Genomic DNA, 21,254 nt, shown 5'->3' with positions numbered 1-21,254 from the left:
AGAATGAAAAGGAGCCAGATCAGAATAGATCGCCAGGGTTAGTATGAGGCCAAGCAGAACAAGCTAGGAGAAGCCAGATTGAATCAGTGCAGTTGAGCCAGAACAGCTAAGTTGAACCAGTCAGCCAGAGCTCAGAAAGAACAAGAAAGGATGAGCTTATTCAGCAGTGAGTCTCGGGCTGAAAACAGTCTAGGCCTACTTTGATTGTACGGAGGCTAAAAGCTTGCAGGACTAAGCCTAGGTTAGCAGACCAGAGGCAACAAGCCTCCGTGATGAAAAGTACTACAGGAGAATAAAGATACATCTACAGAGTTGGACAGAAAAGGGCATCAGATTCCCTGGGACTGGGGTTACAAATACTTGTCACCTGCATTATGGGTCAAATCCAGGTTCTCAAGTGTTCTTAACTACTGAGCCGATTCTTTTCCTTCCTTTCTTTTCTTTTCTTTTCTTTTCTTTTCTTTTCTTTTCTTTTCTTTTCTTTTCTTTTCTTTTCTTTTCTTTGTTTTTTACAAGGGATAGGAAATGTTGGTGGTGGTTGGGGCTTTTTGTTGTTTTTAAACAATTTTAAAACACTTTAAACACTCTGTAGACCAAGTTGGCCTAAAACCCAGAAATCTGGTTGCTTCTGCCTCCAGAGTGCTAAGATTAAAGGCATGTGCCACCTTGCCTGGCTAGAAACTTTTTTTTTTCCTTTGAGGCAGGATTTCTCTGTATAGCCCTGGCTGTCCTGGAACTCACTCTATAGACCAGGCTGGCCTTAAACTCAGAAATCCGCCTGCCTCTGCCTCCGAAGTGCTTGGATTAAAGGCATGTGTCACCACTGCCCTGTCAGAAAAACGTTTTTAAAGGTGTTCCTGCTACTCAAGTTCAGGAGCTTCTTCTGTCAGAATCTGGTCTGCTGTAAGACATTGCATGTCAGTTATGTTTCAGTCTTGATTCATTTAAGAGCCCACAAAGCATTTTCCCTAAGTCATGAAATGTCTAAAGCGTCCCACATACAGGACACTTTGGCTATAATATACCAACCAAACTATAGTATGGCATCCCTTTAACTTGTCTCAGAGGGTCTGTATCCCTCTTCATATACTTTGTATCTGCTCAGTTTGATGAGATACTATCTCAATTTACCAGGACTGTGTCCTAGGATTGGACATTGAACCTGAAATCTCTCTTCTTGGCACTGGTAACTTCTTAATTATTATTGTGCTCAAGAATTTTATCCAGTACATTAACCAGTCCCCTGGTTGGGAATTTTGTTGTTTTGAGTTTATTTGTATTGGGAGGGGGCTCATTTAACTCTAATCTCTCACATGTTAGTATATTATGTGTTGTTTCTAGATGGGGTTCCCTAAGTTAGAGGCTGGCTGTGGTTTCAGATTGAGGAGTTGTTATCCTTAGACTATATGAAACGGGGCACATTCCATCTAGATTACTCAGTGAGGCAATCCACAAATCAGCAGTGTATGCCTCTATGTGTCAGACATTGTTCCAGGCACTAAGAATTCCATAACAGAACTGTACCCTCCTGTCAGATAGTGACAGGGCTTTGGAGCAAGACAAAGAGGGCCAGGGAGAAGTAATGCTGTGGTCAGGAAAGTGACAGGAGAGGGAACCAGCAGTGCTCTCTCTGAAAGGGCATCCTGGCTCTGAAGTAGCTAAGCAAGGGACCTGAATTTGCTGGCCTGACCCAGCAAAGAGCATCAGGAAGAACTGTAAGAAGCAGAACCGGTTGGAGGGGAAAGGAGTGGTCACGAGTCACTATGAGAAGAGATTGCTATGAGAACTTTTGTGTTCTTGGTGGATCAGGAGCTAGTCAATGGCACACAGAATAGTGACCCAATCTGGCTTGTGATTCTAAAGTGACCAATCTGGCAGTTATACAAAGCTTGGGCTACTAGGACGGAAACCAGGGCATGAACAGTAGACCAGGGAAGTGGCCATTGTGGTTAGTAATTAGTAGGTTGCTGGCTTTTAACTGGAGAGTAAGAGAAGTTGGGATGATATCAAGGTTCTCAATTTATTGAAAGGAAAATTATTTTAGAACAGCACTTGGGGAAAGTAGCTGACATTTAAGCTTGTGATGTGTGTTTATGCAAACAAGGGTTTGGAAGGATTTTGGAAGTTTTGATACATATGAGAATCCTGAAGTGAATGAGATTATTAAGGGGAACTGGCAAGAAGGCTCATTGCTGACATCCTTGCTTTCTTCAGAGGATGCTCAGGAACATTTCACTTTTGCTTCATTGCGTGTATGTGTATGTGTTCTCTCATGGTGATAAATTCATCACTGGTAAGTATGCAGGTGCAACGTTGTTTCTGAACAGAACATATTTCATAGTGTGGTCTATGAACCAAGGGCATCTAATGGGAAGAGTTGACTCTAGCAGGTACAAGCCACGAAGACTACTTCTATAGAAGTGATTTTTCCAACTCTTTTTTTCAGCATCTCTGAGTTTTTGGCCACATGCCAAGATTACCCGTATGTTATGGCAGATAGTTTACTGGATGTTCTAACAAAAGGAGGACATTCCAGGAGCCTGCAGGACTTGGACATGGTAAGCACACTGCTCAAGAAACAGGCAGTTTATAAATGGCTTTGAAGTGCTAGATATTCAGTGTTTGAGACCAGGGATTAGCCAGTGTGACAGCTGAACTCCATTCCCCGGAAAGGACAGCCTGCTGTGGGCGGAGAACAATGAAAGGAAAGAAATAAGTCAGCTTTGAGGATCCAAGGGAGCTAGAACATGGCCATTCTCTACTAATTTTGGTAAGACTCAGAATTCCTGAGCTGGGAATGAAGCTGGCTGACACGATAGGGAATATGCTTGAGAGCAATGCATTGGGAGTCTCAGAAAGGAAAAGCTTCCCTGTTGCATCTTTTATCAATACTTGTGAACTTTCTAGTCCTGTTCAGTACCGTTTATAATCTGGAATCATTCAAATGAAACTAGAACCAAGAAATGTTGCCCACTGATGTAGAGGAATTCTGGTGTCTAAAATGTTCTATGACAAAATTAGAGAAGTCTTAGAAGTCATTTTTTTTTAATTTTTAGATTTGTTTTTTATGTATATGAATGTTTCACCTGTCTGCATGCATGTATACCACACGCATACCTGTTGGATCTCCTGGAACTGCATTTGCAGATGGTTGTGAGCTGCTGCGTAAGGGCTAGTGATTAGACCTAAGGCCTCTGCAGGAGCAAGTGCTCTTAGGCAGCCCTGGAAGTCATAACTGTTTATGGTGGCCATGACCCCAATGCCTTAGCCCCCTGTCGGGAACTGCACAACCGGTGATGGCTCCCTGGGTGTCTTAGCAAGCCCACCCAGTCACTGGCTTCTGCTTCAAAACCCTACCACATGAACTACTTCTCAAACCTAAAGCGTACTTCTTCATCTGCTCACAATTAAACAGACTTGACCCTTCCGCTAGGCTAATTAGAATTAATAGTTAACTAAAGTCAAATTGTTTTTTGGGGACGATAGTAATATATTTAAAATATGGTCTTTCTGTCCTTTGAACTAGCAGTTTCTCTTCTCAGATATATCCTACAAAGTAAGACAAGAGTTACACATGTAAAAAAATATATATGACTTACAAGTTTTAGAAATTGGAAATGGTCTAAATCAGAGTATAAACCTTCAAAATAGAGATAAAACAGTTTTATTGATGTCCCTCCTGCACCCCCACAGAATTTCTCTGTATAACAGTCCTGAAACTCACTTTATAGACCAGACTGACCTCGGATTCACAAAGATCTGCCTGGTTCTGCCTCCCGAGAGCTGGGATTAAAGGCTTCACCACCACCTGGCTAGATATATTTCTTTTTATGTGTGAACTACATTATATTAATGTGTATAAAATCATGAGGGACCATCTTCTTTTTTTTCTGGTGTGTGTTTATTTTATGGTAAGCTTCTACTGTCAGAGAATATTGCTTTTTTAAAGTTTCTTCCTATCCTTGTCAAAGATTCAGTGTGTTCAAAAGACTTTATATATTTAGGCATTTATCTAATATTTACCAAGTATCTTAAATATATATAACATTCTTTTAAAAATAATTCTTTTGGAAATCAGTTCTGTGTAGGCCAAACTAACCTCAGACTTAATGATACTTCTGCCTGAGCCTCCAATTGCTAGTTTATGGGCATGTACCACTACATTTGGCTATGTATAATCGGGCACGGATCTTAGCATTACTAGCAACTCACAAAAACTCAGAATGCTAATAATTATATTAATTAATTTTGGTTTTAAAATATACTTGAGGGCTGGAAAGATGACTCAGCAGTTAAGAGCAGTGACTGCTCTTCCAGAGGTCCCAAGTTCAATTCCCAGCAACCACATGGTGGCTCATAACCATCTGAAATGGAATCTGATGCCCTCTTCTGGTGTGTCTGAAGACAGCTATGGTGTACTCATGTACATAAATAAATCTTTTTAAAAAACTCAAAATGCTAATGATTATATTAATTTTAGTTTAAAAATATACTTGGCGACTGGAAAGATGGCTCAGCAGTTAAGAGCATGGCTGCTCTTCCAGAGGACCCGGGTTCAATTCCCAACACCCACATGGAAGCTTACAACTGTTAGTAGCACAGCTCTGAGTGATTCAACACTTCACTTTACATGCAGGCAAAACACTAACGCACTTAAAATTAAATAAATCATTTAAAGTACATATATCCTTATTTTCCATATACTTCAATATGTTGCTTTTCTCTTGCCACAGAGTTGTTTTCTATTTACCTTGATTTTTGCATATACTGTTTGCATAAAAGTTTTCCTTTATCCATACAGTCATCTCCTGAAGATGAAGGCCAGACCAGAGCATTGGACACAGCAAAAGAAGCAGAGGTACTTACAATTTATCCTTTAAATGGGGAATGTTTGAGAGACCTAAATGATTGGCCAGTATTACTTGGGGTTGGTGAGATGAGATGGCTCAGCAGGTGAAGATGCTTTTGACACAAACCTGAGGACAGCTCAATCCTAGAGGCTATAGATTTTTTGTTTGTTTTTTGTTTTCTTTTGTTTTTCAAGACAGGGTTTCTCTGTATAGCCCTGGCTGTCCTGGAACTCACTTTGTAGACCAGGCTGGCCTCAAACTCAGAAATCCGCCTGTCTCTGCCTCCCAAGTGCTGGGATTAAAGGTGTGTGCCACCATGCCTGGCACATCTATAGGTCTTAATTATGGTTTCCATGGATGTGAAGAGACACCATGACCAAGGCAACTCTTATAAAGGCAGACATTTAATTGGGACTGGCTTATATTTTCAGAGGTTTTGCTCATCATAGTGGGAAGCATGGCAGCATGCTGGTAGACATGGTGCTGGAGAAGCCGAGAGTTCTACATCTTGATCCAAAGGCAGCCAGGAGGAGACTCTGGATCATACTGGCCAGACTTGAGCATATATATGAGACCTCAGAGTCCCACTTCTACAATGACACACTTCTTCCAACAAGGCCATATCTCCTAATACTACTACTACTCATGAGCCAAGCATTCAAAAACATGAGTCTACAGTGGCCAAACCTATTCAAACCACCACACTATAGAGAGGTGGAAGGAGAGAAATGACTCCACAGAAATTCTGTATTTTCAAATACCATATGTGCCATAGTGTGTGTACTTCACACACACACAATGATTGTTTTTATTAAAAATATGTTAATTGAGTATCATCTGGAGTAAAAGAAGTAATTTGAGAAGTTTATAAGTAGCTCACGTAGTAGACAAGAACTTAAAGGGAGCCCAGAGTTATTACCACAGTGTAACTGCCTAGCATGCATACTCAAAGTTGGGGAGCTTGTTTTTCTCAGGAGTAGAAACAAACTTGCAAGATGAGAGACATTTACTCTCCCAGCAGGCAGGGCACATGCTCTGATCTCAGAAAGCAGGTGAGCCAGGTATCCCAAAAAAGATAGTGAGACTGAATATGTGGGAACCCAATGATGTGCGGTGCTAAAAAGCTGAACTGCTTCTTGGAAGATAAAAGATAAATCTGCTGTGATAGATTATGAGGAGAAGGACTGTTAAAAAAGCTGTAGGACTTAGGGTACAGTGATGCATGCCTTTGATGCCAGCACTTGGGAGGCAGAGGCAGGTAGAGCTTTATGAGTTCAAGGCTAGCCTGGTCTACAGAGTGAGCTCCAGGTTGGACAGAGAGTAATAGACCCTGGGTTGTTGCATTGTTAGCGGGAGGGTTGGTTGGCTTGGTTTGGTTTAGTTTTTTCTAGGCATAGTTTCTCTGTTCCTGGCTGTCTTGGAATTCACTCTAGACCAGGCTGGCCTTGAACTCATAAAGATCTACCTGCCTCTGCCTCCAGAGTGCTGGGATTTAAGATGTGCACCACCACTCCTGGCTGTTGTTTTGTTTGTTTAAGAAAAAGGCTGTGGCACTTGTCTTAAGCAAAAAATAACTTAGCCTATCAACATAAAGAAGAGAATCTGAATTGGGGAAATAAACCAGAAGAAAAGGTTCCTCAGCACTACAAAAGAGAGACATAATAAACATAATAAAAAGCAGGCAAGGCATGGTGGGTGAGGTATGTGATATGATAGGTGATATGGTAGTATTAGTAGCTCATGTGTAAATGTAGGGAAAGGGGCATATTTCTGAGAGAAGAGTCCCAGGGAGTTTCTGTTTTGGCAAGTGTTTTGGGGAATTTTACTGGAGGAATGGGCCTGGAAGTCCAAAGTCTCTGTGTGAATCGGACAGGTGTGATACAAAATTAATTTTTATTTCAGCCATACAAGTGAGACTCTCCAGGGATAGCATGGAAAAGGTTGAAGGATAGAACCTTGGGAAAGTATAAAGTTAAATAATGTTTGAGTCCCATGAAAGGATGGTTAGCAGAAATGGAACAGGTTCAGCAAGATTGGAAGCTGCAGATAAGCCCAGTGAGGGGCCCTTGGAAGTGATGTCATAATCTTGATCAGAGCAGTCTCCGTGAAATGGCAGAAGCACAGGGTAGATCTCAGCGAGGTTCAGAACCTGAGGACACTAGGCTGTATGTAGGGATGTTTACGATAGGACAGGCTCCAACCAAGCTTTAGCTACAGGAAGGAGAACTTGGGATATGAGGGCCAAATAAAGTAGGTGGTCCTGGGGTTGACAGACATACCATCTTCAGGAAAGAGGATCCAAATAAGATCTTTAGTTTAGTGAAAGAACAGGAAAGGAAATCCAATAAAACAAAACAAAAAACTGTCGAATGGAGTTGTAGGGGTTCGGCTACAGTGGTAGATCACAAGTCCACACCTGTGCACGGCACGCTCTTCAGCCGTGTGAAGACAGTGAGGTACCGTCAGGACCCAAGGAGAGCTGGAGCCGTGAACTTTGGTTACTTGTGAATTGGTGATGCATTCCTTAAAGTCGTGATGAAGTTATGGAAACTCTGAGTCCTATGAATCTAAAAATAAGTCTTAAGACTTGTTCTCTTGTGCAATACTGATAACCAAGCTTTGGGGCTTGAGGAAGGCCAGGGAGCTGCTAATGCTATAGATCAATCGAAGTGCAGACAGAAAGTGCAGGCTGGGCTGAAACATTTACCTCTGAAACAGGCATTGCCGTGGTCACCAAAATCAAGTAACAGTTTAGACGGTGACAGGCTCTTAGTACTTCATCTTCAGGATGATTGGCATATGAATTGAGTGATGCAAATTGGATAAGCTGTCATGTTATTACAGAGAAGTGTGGATTTACAGACGCTTTTTTGGCCAAGATTTGAGAACAGCATTTTAAAAGAGTTCTTGGAAGACATAACCAAAATTATGGCTGTTAGGTGACTAGGTGGAATGACTTTGCTTGTAAGCACAGCCATCATACTGGTTTTTACTTGGCACTGTCATGGTTTAGCAAACTCAAATAAGTAACTTTTTTTTCCTATTGAAGCAGATTACACAAATAGAGCCAGCAGGGCGTTTGGAGTCCAGCGGTCAGGACAGACTGACAGCACTGCAAGCAGTAACAACCTTTGGTGCTCCAGCTGAAGTCTTTGACTCTGAAGGTGAGTGTCCGGGACCAGAGATTGCTGGAAAATGTCCACCACAGGCAGGTAGATGTGCTGCCATGTCAGCACTAATGGACCTAACCTTTGCTCCAGAGAATCGTAGCACATAGCTGTACTGTTGGCCTCCATTGAAGTAGAAGCTAACCATAGCAGAGCCTGGAGCCACAGATAGACACGGGCTGCCTTGCTTTTCTTCAGCATCTTTTTCTTACCATACAGAGGCTGAGGTGTTCCAGAGGAAGCTTGATGAGACGACGAGATTGCTCAGGGAGCTCCAGGAGGCACAGAATGAGCGGCTGAGCACTAGGCCTCCTCCCAATATGATCTGTCTCTTGGGTCCTTCTTACAGAGAAATGTATCTTGGTATGTGTGTCCCAGGGATGGGAGGTAGAGCAGGGCTGGGTGAGAGTGGCTTACTGTAAAGTAAGCAGAACGAGTACCACACCACGAGTACAGTACTGATACATTGACAGTTCTTAGGGTTTTTCTTTTTCTTTTTTTAATTATCAGGGGTTGGGTAGTTTGCTCAGTCAGTCAAGTGTTTGCCGAAAACCCCGTGTGTGAAAGCACAGTGGCATGCATCTCTAACCTCAGGGAGAGCTGGGAATAGGCAGGTCCCTGGAGCTAAATCAGTGGGAGAGCCGGCCTCACAACATAAGATGGAAACTAACTGGGAAGATACGGTCCTTGTGCATGTGCGTGTGCTCACATACATGCACACATCTAGGTGGCATACAGCCCCTGTGGGGCTGAAGCAGGAGGATTGCTGTGAATCTACAGCCAGCCAGAGCTACATAGCAAGATTCTTTAAAAGAAGAAAAATGTTGCTGGGTGGTGGTGGTGCACGTTTTTGATGGCAGCGCTTGAGAGGTAGAGTTAGGTGGATCTCTTGAGTTCAGCAACAGCCAGGGCTACACAGAAAAACGCTGTCTTGAAAACAACCAAAAGAAAGAAAAAGGGAAAAAAAAAAAAAGATGACTATAGGAACCACTTCCGGTACCTTGATCATTTGCCCCTGTTTTTCCCAGCTGAACAAGTGACCAATAACCTCAAGGAACTCACACAGCAAGTGACTCCAGGTGATGTTGTAAGCATACACGGAGTCCGAAAAGCAATGGGGATTTCTGTTCCTTCCCCCGTCATGGGAAACAGCTTCGTAGATTTGACAGAAGGTAGGTGCCGTGTTTCTGCGGGTGAGACTTTTGTGAATAAAAGGGAAATGGACCCTTTTCCTTAAGATGACATTGACAACTCTTGTCTGGTTTGATTTGTTTTATTTAATTTTTGAGATTAGCATACAAAGTAATGGGCTTTATCTTGGCCATCTTTTAGTTTTCTTTCCATCTTGTTTAAAGAATGAATAGATTTGATACGTTTGTCAGAGCTGCCATGATGACTTAATGCCAGGCTTCTCTCCTTGGTTGTGAGTGTGGCATGCAGGGCTGGCAGCAGTGGCTCTCCTGGATGCTAGCACAGTGGGACGGGATGCTGAGTGCTGTCTTCTTCCTTCAGAGTGTGAAGAACCTAAGGAGACCAGCACTGCTGAGTGTGGGCCTGACGCAAGCTGAACTAGCCTGGTATTTGATTCTATTATGTACATAGTTTTTCATTCTGAACTTGGAGGTGCTTTTCAGAAGATATTAACTATTTGTAAATTGTGTTTTAATTAAGCTTTGGCACAGTTCCTTTTAATGTTCCAAAGATTGGACTTGTATTAGGAAATAAAGCTGAACCTGGGACTGTGAGGCTCGCTGGCGTGTCAGCTGAATTACCCTTTGCCTTACTCTGCCTTGGTTCTGAGGATGTACACCTAGAACACACACCAGCCTTTTTCATGATCATCTTTCAAAGGAGCAGTCATCAAAATAAATTAATTCCCAAATTTTTCATATTTACCACTCTTATTAAAGCAATTATAAGCAGCTAGTTATAAGTTCTGCCCTACCAGAGCTCATCTGAGTGACATCCAGAAAGTAGCTTTACAAGCATAGCATCCTGATGGCCTTTCAGACTGCCACTAATGATGGTCCGACTTTTTATTATTATTATAGTGTTGTTGAATTCTGTACATATAAGTACATGTATGTAGCCCCTCCCCCTTTTGGGGTTTTTTGTTTGTTTGGTTTGGTTTTGGTTTTTTGTTGTTTTTTGAGACAGGGTTTCTCTGTGTAGCCCTGTCTGTCCTGAAATTAGCTCTGTAGACCAGGCTAAGAGGTCTGCCTGCCTCTGCATCCTGAATCCTAGGATTAAAGGTATGCACCATCTAACTTAGAACAACTTTTAGGAACTGGCTTTCTGCTTCCATTGTAGATTCCATGGGTTGATCTTGGGACATCAGACTTCTCATAAAATGATTTTTTATTCACTATACTATCTCATTGGCTGAGGGCTCAACTTTTTAAGCATAGTTCTGTCCACTGAGACTTTGTAGCCTAATACCCTGAAAGTAAACACACTCAAGATAATGTTAAAGTTTCCCACTATGGCTCCCCTCTCTGTACCTAATGGGAATGGTGTCCTCCTCCATGGTTATTAGCTGCTGGGTCTGCTAGGAGGTGGATGGTGATAAAACATGTCTAGTGTATTTTCTTTTCCTTCCTTCTGTTTTTCCCAGTTACTTGGAGTAATTGCAAATGGATGAACTAAATAAGATGAGCCAAGTTACCCTTAGACACATCAGAGTCTAGAGTTAATGGAGAGCTTGCTCCTGCTCAGTTTTTCAAAGGCCACCTGTGTTTCATTTGTGCCCCTGAATCATTTCCCTATTCTGAAATACACAGGTCAAGTGACCGGGCACATTAGGTAGGAGACTATCGGATATGTCCCCTTATATCACACATCACTGGACTGAGATAAATAATAGTTTTCCCAATTATAACCTGTTTAAAAAGAAAGCTGGGTATGGTAGGTTGCATTTATAATCACAGAATTTGAGTCCAGCTGGGCTATGAGACCGTGCCTCAAAAAAAAAAAAAAAAAAAAAAAGTGAGGATGAGAGTGCAGGAGAGTGAGCCCAGCAGTAAGAGAACACACCATGCTTGTAGAGGACTGGAGTTGAGTTCTCCGGATCCACACTGCTCAAAACCACCGATAAGTTACAGTTCAAAGAACCTCATACCTCTGGCCTCCTCTGCAAGCACTGGTACTGTGTGCATGTAGCCACATGAACACATGTGATTTTAAAAGAAATATGTCAGTGTAGATAGAACCTAGTTTAGTAAACATATGTATCACTCTTTTACAGAGCCTGTCTGCAAAACATCTAGACAGGAAGACATACCTATTTTCTTGATTTGAAATTAATATTAAGCAAGAACAGTAAAGAAAAGTTGTTTCTCTCCAGAAATTACAAGGTGATCCTTTTGTAGACAGGTATGCTAATAAAATAAATCAATTCAAGTGTGTTTATATGCATTTTTTTATATACGCTTTTTATATTCGGATTTTAGTCTCTACGGTTTAGGGCTGAGTGGTGTAGGTCTGTTGATGGAGTACTTGGACAGACTTCGTGTACCCTGGAGTCTAACCCTCTGCACCATACAAACTGGCCATGGAGGAGGGTAGGGGAGTCAGTGGCTGAAGTGCTTGTGCAAACCTGACAGCCTGAGCTTGGATCACTAGAACCCAAGTACAAAGCTGGATGTGGTAGCATACACATCTATAATCTCTGCACCCCTATAGAAAGGTGGGAGGTAGAGACCTGGAAATTCATAGGGCGGCTAGCTTGAAGTTAGCAGAAGCTAGAAACCCTGTCTCGAAGTAGGAGGTGAGTGAGGACTGACACCCAAGATTGTCTTCTGATCTCTACACAAGCAGGCCTGGCTGTAATGGTACAGGTCTGTAAGCCTCGCAGTCTAGGAATGGAGACAGGAAGATTGGGAGTTGAACTTCGAGTCCAGCCTGGGTTACATGAGACGCTGTTCGGATATTTAACCCATTCTTCACCAGTACATATACTTAACACAAGTCAGTTCCTGAAGACCCAGAAATACTTTCATTTAAAACAACCTTAGCACATTCAGGTTTTTTAATTGTTGGCTGAACGTATAAAAAGGAGCCAGGCACTGATGATTTATGAAAATGGAACAGAACACTGAAGCACATGTTACCAGTCTATAAATATTAAACATACAGAGCAAACCATAGTTATTTGCTTGTACCCACTCAGAGCATTGACCTGTTACCCATGAAGTACACAGCAATAATCATTTTCTGTCAGGAAGTGTCTTTAAGTCAGAAGACCTTGCGTATTACTGTCTGTAGTCATTGAGGGCCCTGAAACGAATCCTTGACCCACAGAAGGGTTTAAAAAAAAAAAAAAAAAGTTCCTGTGAAAAAACAAGACACCTGTGAAGAAATTACTTGGAAAGTAGAAACCAAGTGTGTATGTATGAGTCCCAAGTGATGTCTTTTGTCAGTTACACTCTTAGGACCTGAACAATAACTTAAAATACTCCAGGCACAGTGCTTCAGTCGAAAAGAAACAATGCATGAATGGCAGCCAATTACTTTTAAACTCAGCTTGAGTTGCTGGAAGGAAAGGTAACTTGGCTGTTGGAAGAGTAGAAATGTGTCAGCCTCAGGGAAGGAAGCCCCGTCCTGCTCTCTGCCCGCACAGCACTGTGGGCGTCACCAGGGACTTTACTAACTCCCCAGGGATGCCTTGCTGGGAAGCCCTGACCACTACTAGATTCCTTTGTGCAGACTAAAACCAGCCCTTCTTTCCTGGGCTGATGAAACTCCGCAGGACACAGCACAAGCGATCAGTTGCTATCTCTCCCCCTCTTCATCCCTGACTACTCAGCCTGGGACTAAAGTCCCAGGTAAAGCAGGCTGGTTAGCGCCCTGTCTGCAGCACTTATGTCATGGGTAGACTCTGGCGGTTCCTTGGTGACTGCTAGCTAAGAAGACCACGATGTAGTGACGTTCTGTGGCAGTGAAGTCATTTCCAAAAAGGAGTGGAGTGTTTGGTCATCTCTCTTGGAACGGTCTGGAGCCAAAGCACAGTAAGACACCCATCTCACAAAGCTGGCTCTTGCCTTGACTTATTTGCATAAGAACAATTTGGCATTTTTTGAGGGGCTCAATTCACAGGCCAGAGTCCTGAACACATGTTCCTGCCAAGTGGATTGTTCTTGAAGCTCTGCAGTCAGCTCAGAAGACTGGAAAAAAGGCAAGTGGTACAGAGTTGTCCAAGCCTGTCTACACAGGCTTTCCCACAGAAACAGCTGGAGATAGTAGTGCACATCTGTAATTGAAGCACTCCGGAGACCGAAACAGGAGGTTAGAAGAGACCAAGCTAGGCTAACCCTGACTCCAAAATAAATAAAGTGCAGACAGACAAACTGAAATATCATACCTCATTTCTAGACTTTAAACTTCCTGAGCCTTGTCCCAAGACTTGTATCAAAAAAAAAAAAAAAAAAAAAAAAAAAACTTGATTGCAAATTCAAAGCTTTGCTGCTACTATGAAACCCATTCATCAGAACTCTGTCCCTGCAACCAAACTGATCCTATAAATGGACACTAGACAGCAGACATGTCCATGGTTAACAAGAGAAAATACACTAGAAAGGAGATCTTTGTGTAGTATCTAAGAGTCAGTGGTAAAGCTAAAACTCCGTTTATGACATGTCCATTTCAAACATAAGCCAGAGATGGAAAAAAGTGACAAGTGTCGATCAGACGTTTTCTCTACTGTTTTGAGACTACCCACCAATATACACAGTTTTCAACTCCATTTACCAGAATGCCTGATTGAGAGAATAGAATCCCATGGTAGATTTGATGGGAGGAAGGCGAGCAGCAACCCATGCTAGTCAGCCTGGCTGAGCCTCCTGTAGCCAGTAGAGCTTTTGTCTCCTGTATATGCTGTTCCCTGGCCACCAGGGTGGATGTCTATCTTGGTCATGCACTGAAGTCCCTTCCCCAGCACCCTGGAAATGAACCCAGCCTCAAGTAGACCGGTGGTCTAACTCATTCAGAACTATAGAGGCTGAAGCACAGCCTCTACAACGTAGTAGCTGCTTCACACAAAATCTGATGCACAGGTCAAAGCCATCCTGTAGTGCAAGTCCACAGAAGCCACACAGCCATCTGCAACAGACATGGGGCTACATTCTCGGCTCCCTCGGGCGGGGGGGGGGGGGAGGCTGACTGCCAGACACCTCAGTTTAGCCCCAGCCCTTGAAACTTGGCAGTGTCTGTACATACAAAATAAGTCCGAAGTTCCCCTTTGCCTTTGACGTTGATCAGCCCACGGCACTCACAAGAATATCCTAGTCCCTGGAGGATGGTGCATGTCTCTTCAGTAACCTAAAATGAAAAGGAGAGGAAAGGGATGGCTAACATGCAGTGTGTCTGTTGACAATGATGGCCAGAGCCACACAGCCAAGTGATGAAAGGGCCAGATCCTAGAGCAGGATACCTCCCCTGGGGTGTGTCTTTCCCCGAGTCAGTCCTTCCCAGTGGACTTTTACCTGGATTTTCCCAAGCTCTCCGGTGCTCTCCATGCGGCTGGCAACATTGACTGTGTTTCCCCAGATGTCATACTGAGGCTTGCGTGCTCCAATCACTCCAGCAATCACAGGCCCGTGGTTTATGCCTTAAGATGGTTTACAGTTAGCCATTTATAGTGATATTGAGAGAGCCCACAGAAAGGGGTGCGAGTATTGGGGGGGGTGGTCTTTGGAACTGTTCTCTTCACGGCATGAAATGCCCCAGCTGTCTCTTGTCCAGACTCCAGGCTCACTAGTATGCTAATTTCCCCAGTAACAAAAAAAAAAAAAAAAAAAAAATGGGCTTTAGGTGCCTATCCTTAAAGCTAACTATGAGTAGTTAAGAATTAATACATTTTTGTCTTATTCTCTGTGTTTTAAGGTCATTTATTTGCAGCCATGATTTTGGCCCTGCATTTATATAGTTACATATTATTAAATTTTTTAAAGGTAGGGGTTAGTAGCTGGCAAGATAGTACATCCAATAAAGATGCCACCAAGTCTGATGACCTGAGTTGAATTCCCAGAACCCACAAGGTGGAAAGAGAACCAACTCCTGTAAGTTATTCTCTGACCTCCACATGTGCACTGTGTATGTCACACCACATAAATGTAGTTCTAAATAGTTTGATCAAAAGAGGTTGGGAGGTAGCTCAGTTTGTCACAAAAATGAGGTTGGATCCCTAATACTCCATGTAAAGAGTGTGATGTACACCGGTAACCCAAGCATTGGGGATGTGGACGTAGGCAGATCTCTTGGGCTCAGTGGCCCACCAGCCTAACCTCATTAGCAAGCCCCAAGTTCCAGAGACACGGTCAAGAAAAGGTAGTCAGCTCCTGAGGTTGCCCTCTGGCCTCCTATATACATGCACCTACACATACATACACACCCCCAAAGGTAACTACTTGAGATATGCAAGGGAGGTCAGCATTTACAGTAACACTGGAGGGTCTGCCGAAACCTCATAGCAGAGGGAGGGCCAGGGACACCCTCCAACCAAGAAGGTATGGGCAAGGCTGAGCATCCATTTGTGGCCCTCACCGACTCGGAGGCGGAAGGAGTTGAAGGAGTGCCTGTTGATTCCATCCAGCTTGCTCATCAGGGCCAAGCTAAATTCCACCAAGACTCCGATGTGCACGTGCTTCCGCTCCAGGTCCTGCAGCACATGGGTTGATAACCTACTCCATGCAGCCTTGACTGAGGGAGCACACTGTGGGCAAGGGCATTCTGTCCCCACTAGGGTGTCCAGGCTATTCCACAAAAGGCCTCCGCCCCCTGACGCAGACCTTTAGAAGGTGGTAGGACTAGGGATGGCCTATAGGATTTACTTTGCCACAGGCCTGGAGTACCTGGTTCTCATGTCCTGAGGGGGCACTGAGCCCTGCTGCCGCCATGTAGGTGCTGCCAATGGTCTTGATCTTCTCCACACCACTGAACTTGGGCTTCAGCAGCAGCTGCGAAACAAACAGAAGCTGCAGTATCCCTGATGCTGAGAGGAAGAAGAGGGCCCTTCCTCCACCCCGATACACAGTGCAGACATAGGGCATGCATGGCCTTTCATCTGAGTTCATCCAGCTGCAGGTGAGAACATGGCATCTCTTCCCTTTCTGTACTCTGACCCTTCTCAGAGCAACTTACTCAGCATCATTTACTTAGACGTGGGTTAGTGTCCCCCAGAAAGTTCAGCCCAAGCCAACTTCCTGAAATGGTTGACAGCATGGGCTTAGCCTTAGTCAGAACTGTTCTGGAAGGACTGAAAGCTACCTGTTAGCACCTGCCCGATAGAGATTTAATAAAAGGTTGCTTACTGGATAAATAAGTTTGTCTCTTGGTATTTAATGGAATACAGTTTCCAGCAGGTTGGCCTCATGTTTGGTTTAGCTGCTTATTTTCTCTGACAGGACTAAGGATCGAGCCAGAGCCTCACACATAGCTGAGGTTGCCTTTCACCAGTGAGCCTCCACCCGCCCCTTGCTACCACACAGGTGAGGAGCTGCACAGTAGTCTGGCCAGGCTGTACCTCATCAAAATCAGCAATGATCTCATTCAGCAGGCGAAGGCACTCCAGTCCTTCTTTGTTGACATCACACTCAGTGTAGAACACTTTGAAGTCCGGAACGGATGCAAACATGACACAGACACAGTCGTAAGACTGATGGTACCAGTCCTGCAGAGGGCAGGGGAGAAACAAGACCAGGAGACCACTAACCAGGGGCGCAAGTGCTGGGGCGGGGAGGGTCAGTCCAGGCTGGCTGGCTGTGTGGACTGTGACCATGTGAGTGCAGCTAAGGCAAGACTCCAGTCGGGAGGTGGTTTTATGCTGAGCCCCGTCACTGGGTCTGTGTCCTCCATAAGAAAGGCTCTGCCATATGCACCCCATGGAGGTACAGACCTTTCAGCATGCTTGAACCTCCCGATGTTTCGGCAGAGTGGAAGTCAAGGCCAAGGAGGCGAAGCATCTTGCCCACAGCCCCTGGTGGCCATAGACCTCTGACTTGACCGCAAGCCTGCCTTTCCACCTAGCAATCTCTTGGGGTACTTCTGAATAGCCCAGTCCTTGCTGGCACAGGGCAACTCTGCCCAGACTCCTAGAATACCCTGCCCTTCACATACCTCTGCTGCCTTGTCCCCAATGAAGTGGGCAGCCACGTGCGCCGGCAGCACATTCTCCAGGAGGAGGCGGTTCACATTCTCCATTGTTTCAAACTCCTCATGCTCTTTCTTGAACTTCTTCTTCCACAGACAGTCCAAGCGGCAGTAGTAGTCAATCTGCAAACCGGGAAACCAGTGTCATACCTGTCACACCTGTGACACACCACCCAGACCTGGGACCTCGGGTGCTGGACCAGCCTATCTGCAGTGCTGCCCACCCCGCCCAGCCCAGTGTAGACCAAGACTGGCACCTTCATGAAAGGCCTCTGCCCTGTTGCTGTCTCACATCCCAGCCCTCCACGCTATCTGCTCAGCAGAGGCTGGGCAAGGGAGCCTACACACCTGTCTAGACAGCAAGATGAGGGTGGCATAGAACAGGATCAGGTAGAAGTTGATCATGATCTTCAGGTCTCTCTCTAAACAACTGGGGGAGGGGGCAGTCACCCGAGCCCCGGGAGCAAGGGTGTGGCTGGGCATGCTTTGTGCAGCAGACAGGAGCAGCCGTGTCCTAAGGAGGTAGGGAATAAACAGTTGCAGCTGTGTAGGGAAGAAACCTCAGCAAGGGGACTTATGTGTCACTCCAGAAGGCCCATCTGCTGAGTGAGGGTCTAAAGGCAGCCAGCAGCTCTTCTTGATCGAGAACAGCCACTAGACTAGCATAAGAACCTGGCCAGACAAAGGCAGATCATTCTTTTTGAGCTTCTAACCACATGGGATGTTAGAGAGTCAAGTCTTTTCCTCGGTCCAAAGCCTTGAGGGCTGCAGAGCTCTTGGGAACCCAGAGGAGTGTACCTGCTCAGGAGGCAACAGACATCTGCATGTCTGACATGGATGACACAGGCCACAGCTCAGACTAAGCTGGCTCAGGGCTCCCTTCAACTGACTCAGAAACAGGAGGGCTTCCCAAAGAACCTTCAGTAAGCCATACACCCAGCTCTGACTGCTAAGATCTGGAGCCCGGGTCAGTCACTCTCCCTCTTGTGGAATAGGATCAACACCATTTGCCCAGCGTCTGGTCCACTGGTTCCATGGACAGAGATGCACCCTGATCAGGTGCTAAGTCAAACCAGCTTGCAGTAGTGGGCTGTAGAGAGACACCAGCGGATCAGGCCCCACCTGTTTGTCCCGTTGGTCTCAGTGCTGTTGCCGGAGACATGCCAGCACGGAGAGAGGTTGAAGAGTAGCAGGTAGGCCACCAAGGCCACTGTCAGCAGCATGGCCTTCAACTCCAGGCTCATCCGCAGGAAAACAGAGCATGCAATGAAGCCCAGGATGCAGCTGCAGGTGTAGTACTGCAGGTGGGGACAGCGTCCGGTGTCAGTCACCTGGAGCAGGCTACCGTTAACAGTCCACTGCTGACTCCCTCCTGCTGAGGGCTCTAAGCCTGGGGTCTGTACCAGCCTTGGCCCACTGCTCTCTTTCCAGCAGAGATCAGCAGGGAAGCCAAGGGTCACTTCTTGTTCTGCCACTTCTCATGGCCTCTCTTCTAGACCTGGGCCTCTCCAGGCAACAGACTGTGCTTTATGTCAGCTGACCTGAGCCTGGCCCTTGATTCCTTTAAGTAAGGCCTCAATTAACCTCTCTGATGTGCAGGGAAAGTGACCCAAAGATACCCTCTAGTTCAGCTGATGCTGGTCTGCACTCCCTGCCTACCCCAAGGCTTAGAGCAAAGAACCAACACCCGGTCTCCTGTTATCCTGGCACTGGAGCAGGCAGACAACAAGCCGGGCTACCTGGACCCAGCCTCCTGAATGTATCCGAAAAGACACTGGCCTCATTCTTTCTTTCCACAATCTCAAGACTCGGGCTTTGAACCATGAGCTGTCCACTGTGAGGAGAGTGGCCCAATAAGAACTAGTAGCTCCTGAGGCCTGAGCCAGGAGCTGGGTGCTGGAGGAAGCTGGGATAGCAACTCACCGGGAGGAGTTCACATGGGGTCCCAATTCTGTCCCGTGCAGCCAGTGGGCTTGTCTCGTTGTCTCCAGGCTGCTCTGGGCTTGGGTTAAGTGTCAGTGGCTGAGGGGAGGCAGGTTGCCATTAGAGTATATACACTCAGACCTGCCAGGCCCAAAGGAGGTGACCCAAGACAACTATGGGCACCAGAAGTACCCTGCGGCTGGGCACCTTTGAGCCCAGTGAATGGCTGTGTCCACAGCAACTACAAGGTATGGAGTAGCTGGGGTGGGGTTGGGATACAGGGCAGAGGTGCTGGAGCAGCAGCAACCCAGGCAGGTATGCGAGAAGGCTAGGGTCAGCCCTCTCAGGAGCCCCCTTCTGGATGCTGAGAGAGAGGCGTGAGAGAATTCTTCCCAGACTGCAGCGTTCAATATCAGGAGCAGTGTGGAGATCTGTTGTGAGTTCTTACAGGCTGCTCTGCAGCTACCAGCCTATGACTTGGATCGGAGGGCATGTCATCCCTTACTTAGGAAAATGAGTCCCAAAGCTGGTGGGACTCTGCAGCTCTCAACACATACCTGCAGGGTTGCCGCATGCCTCAAGCCCTCCCTTGAAGGGTGAAGAGCCCAAAGGCTGCCCTGGGGACCTCACAGATCACTGCAGAGCTATGAGGGAGTCACGCCAGACAGAGCTGTTCAGGTAACAAGACTGGGATTCTGGAATCTGGGTTTCCCAGGTCAAAGGTGATTCCTTTCCCCCAGAAGATAATATCCTTGGTACACAGCCCTGCTAGCACTTGCTGTCCTGGCCCCATAACTCACCATGTTGATGATGGCGACAGTCAGTAGGCTGCCTACAGTCAACACAACCAGGACAAGCCTGACCAGGGGCTGTGTCTCCACACTCTCCGAGATGGCCTGGAGTGTACTTCGGGATGGAAAGCACCTCTGTGGAGAGGGGAAAGTCATGCAAAGCAGCAGGGGACAAAGGACAGCCTTACAGCCTGCAGGGACTCAGTTATCCTGAAGGTGAGATGGCACCCAACTGCTGCCCCCAGCAAGACTGCAGGGGAGGGAGATGTTATAGGAATGAGGATGAGTCCCCTGAACTCCCTTGGACCCACTCACTCACCGAAAACTCAGTAGCAAAGCAGAAAATCAGAACCAGCCCCAGCAGGCAGGCCACCAGTCCAAAGGACATGCCCAGAGTTGCCATCCTGGAAAGGAGGGGAAATTTGAGACCAAGTCCCTTCCACCAGTCCCAGTTCTCTAGCGCATGGTCACCTGTCCCTCCCCAGTGGATATTCTTTATCTAGCAAAGGAGACCTTGAAAAAAATGAATCCAAATGTCCCACAAACAATAATCATGAAGGTCAAGGTTGTCATCAAGTCCCCCTAGGGGCCAAGTGTATAAGAAGTGAGTCACATCGTGAGCCTCTGGAACTGTCTGGCACATAAAACACAAAAGCATCAGTATGGAGAGATCAGTATGGAGAGCATCAGGCTGGAGAGATGGTGCAGTAGTTAGGAACACTTGTTGCTCTCGTGAAAGGCTCCAGATCTGATTCCCAGCACACACATGGTAGTACCCAACCATCTAAAGCTCTAGGTGACTGGACACCGTCCTCTGAAGCCTCAGGCACTAAGCACACATGTAAGTAAAACATACATAAATTCAATAAAAATGTATGCATCCATATATAATATTTTATTTAGTTTGGTTTTGATACAGGGTCTTACAGCCCTGGTCAACCTGGAACTTACTGTGTGGACCAGGCTGGCCTCCAACTTGGAGCAATCCTCATGCCTCTGCTAGAGTGCTGTGGAATCACAGGCCTAGCTCACCATACCTGGTTGCTATTTAGCCTTTGTGTGTGTGTGAGTGTGTGTGTGTGTACATGTGTGTATGTGAGTATGTGTGAGAGTGTGTGAGTGTGTGTGTGTGAGTGTGTATGTGTACATGTGAGTATGTGTGAGAGTGTGTGAGTGTGTGTGTGTATATGTGAGTGTATGTGTGTGAGTGTATATGTGTGTGTGAGTGTGTGTGTACATGTATGTATGTGAGTATGTGTGTGAGTGTGTGTGTGAGTGTGTGTGTATATGTGAGTGTGTGTGAGTGTATATGTGTGAGTGTGTGTGAGTGAGTGTGTGTGTGTATGTGAGTATGTGTGAGAGAGTGTGTGTGTGTGTGT

The 21,254-nt window shown here is 45.6% G+C and overlaps 2 protein-coding genes across 9 annotated transcripts in view; one reads left to right on the top strand and one right to left on the bottom strand.

The window, feature by feature from the left end:
- The window catches only part of Brd7 (bromodomain containing 7), a 30,227-nt gene extending 20,465 nt beyond the window's left edge, over window positions 1–9,762 (top strand). Inside the window, exons 12-17 of one of the 4 annotated variants that reach the window (XM_021220095.1) lie at window positions 2,447–2,558; window positions 4,802–4,858; window positions 7,903–8,014; window positions 8,237–8,380; window positions 9,046–9,189; window positions 9,530–9,762. In XM_021220095.1, coding sequence (XP_021075754.1) covers window positions 2,447–2,558; window positions 4,802–4,858; window positions 7,903–8,014; window positions 8,237–8,380; window positions 9,046–9,189; window positions 9,530–9,585 — 625 coding nt within the window. In that variant the 3' untranslated portion in view covers window positions 9,586–9,762. Of the gene's footprint in view, window positions 1–2,446; window positions 2,559–4,801; window positions 4,859–7,899; window positions 8,015–8,236; window positions 8,381–9,045; window positions 9,507–9,529 lie in introns of those variants that run through there. The other 3 variants (XM_021220094.2, XM_029532560.1, XM_029532558.1) reach the window with 3 other exon arrangements.
- A 4,418-nt stretch (window positions 9,763–14,180) lies between these two features.
- The window catches only part of Adcy7 (adenylate cyclase 7), a 55,801-nt gene continuing 48,727 nt past the window's right edge, over window positions 14,181–21,254 (bottom strand). For all 5 annotated transcript variants that reach the window (XM_029532591.1, XM_029532589.1, XM_029532592.1 and 2 more), the window contains 11 exons: window positions 20,195–20,279; window positions 19,885–20,010; window positions 19,085–19,183; window positions 18,284–18,459; window positions 17,510–17,675; window positions 17,129–17,284; window positions 16,536–16,682; window positions 15,865–15,969; window positions 15,557–15,671; window positions 14,497–14,621; window positions 14,181–14,332 (listed from right to left, as the gene is read on the bottom strand). In XM_029532591.1, the coding sequence (XP_029388451.1) occupies window positions 14,186–14,332; window positions 14,497–14,621; window positions 15,557–15,671; window positions 15,865–15,969; window positions 16,536–16,682; window positions 17,129–17,284; window positions 17,510–17,675; window positions 18,284–18,459; window positions 19,085–19,183; window positions 19,885–20,010; window positions 20,195–20,279 (1,447 nt within the window). In that variant the 3' untranslated portion in view covers window positions 14,181–14,185. The remainder of the gene's footprint in view (window positions 14,333–14,496; window positions 14,622–15,556; window positions 15,672–15,864; window positions 15,970–16,535; window positions 16,683–17,128; window positions 17,285–17,509; window positions 17,676–18,283; window positions 18,460–19,084; window positions 19,184–19,884; window positions 20,011–20,194; window positions 20,280–21,254) is intronic.

Source organism: Mus pahari, chromosome 20 (genome assembly GCF_900095145.1).
Source record: "Mus pahari chromosome 20, PAHARI_EIJ_v1.1, whole genome shotgun sequence".
In the NCBI taxonomy this organism is placed as follows: Eukaryota; Metazoa; Chordata; class Mammalia; order Rodentia; family Muridae; genus Mus; species Mus pahari.
Note: the sequence above shows the minus strand (reverse complement) of the source record. Positions and strands in the feature narration are given on the sequence as shown.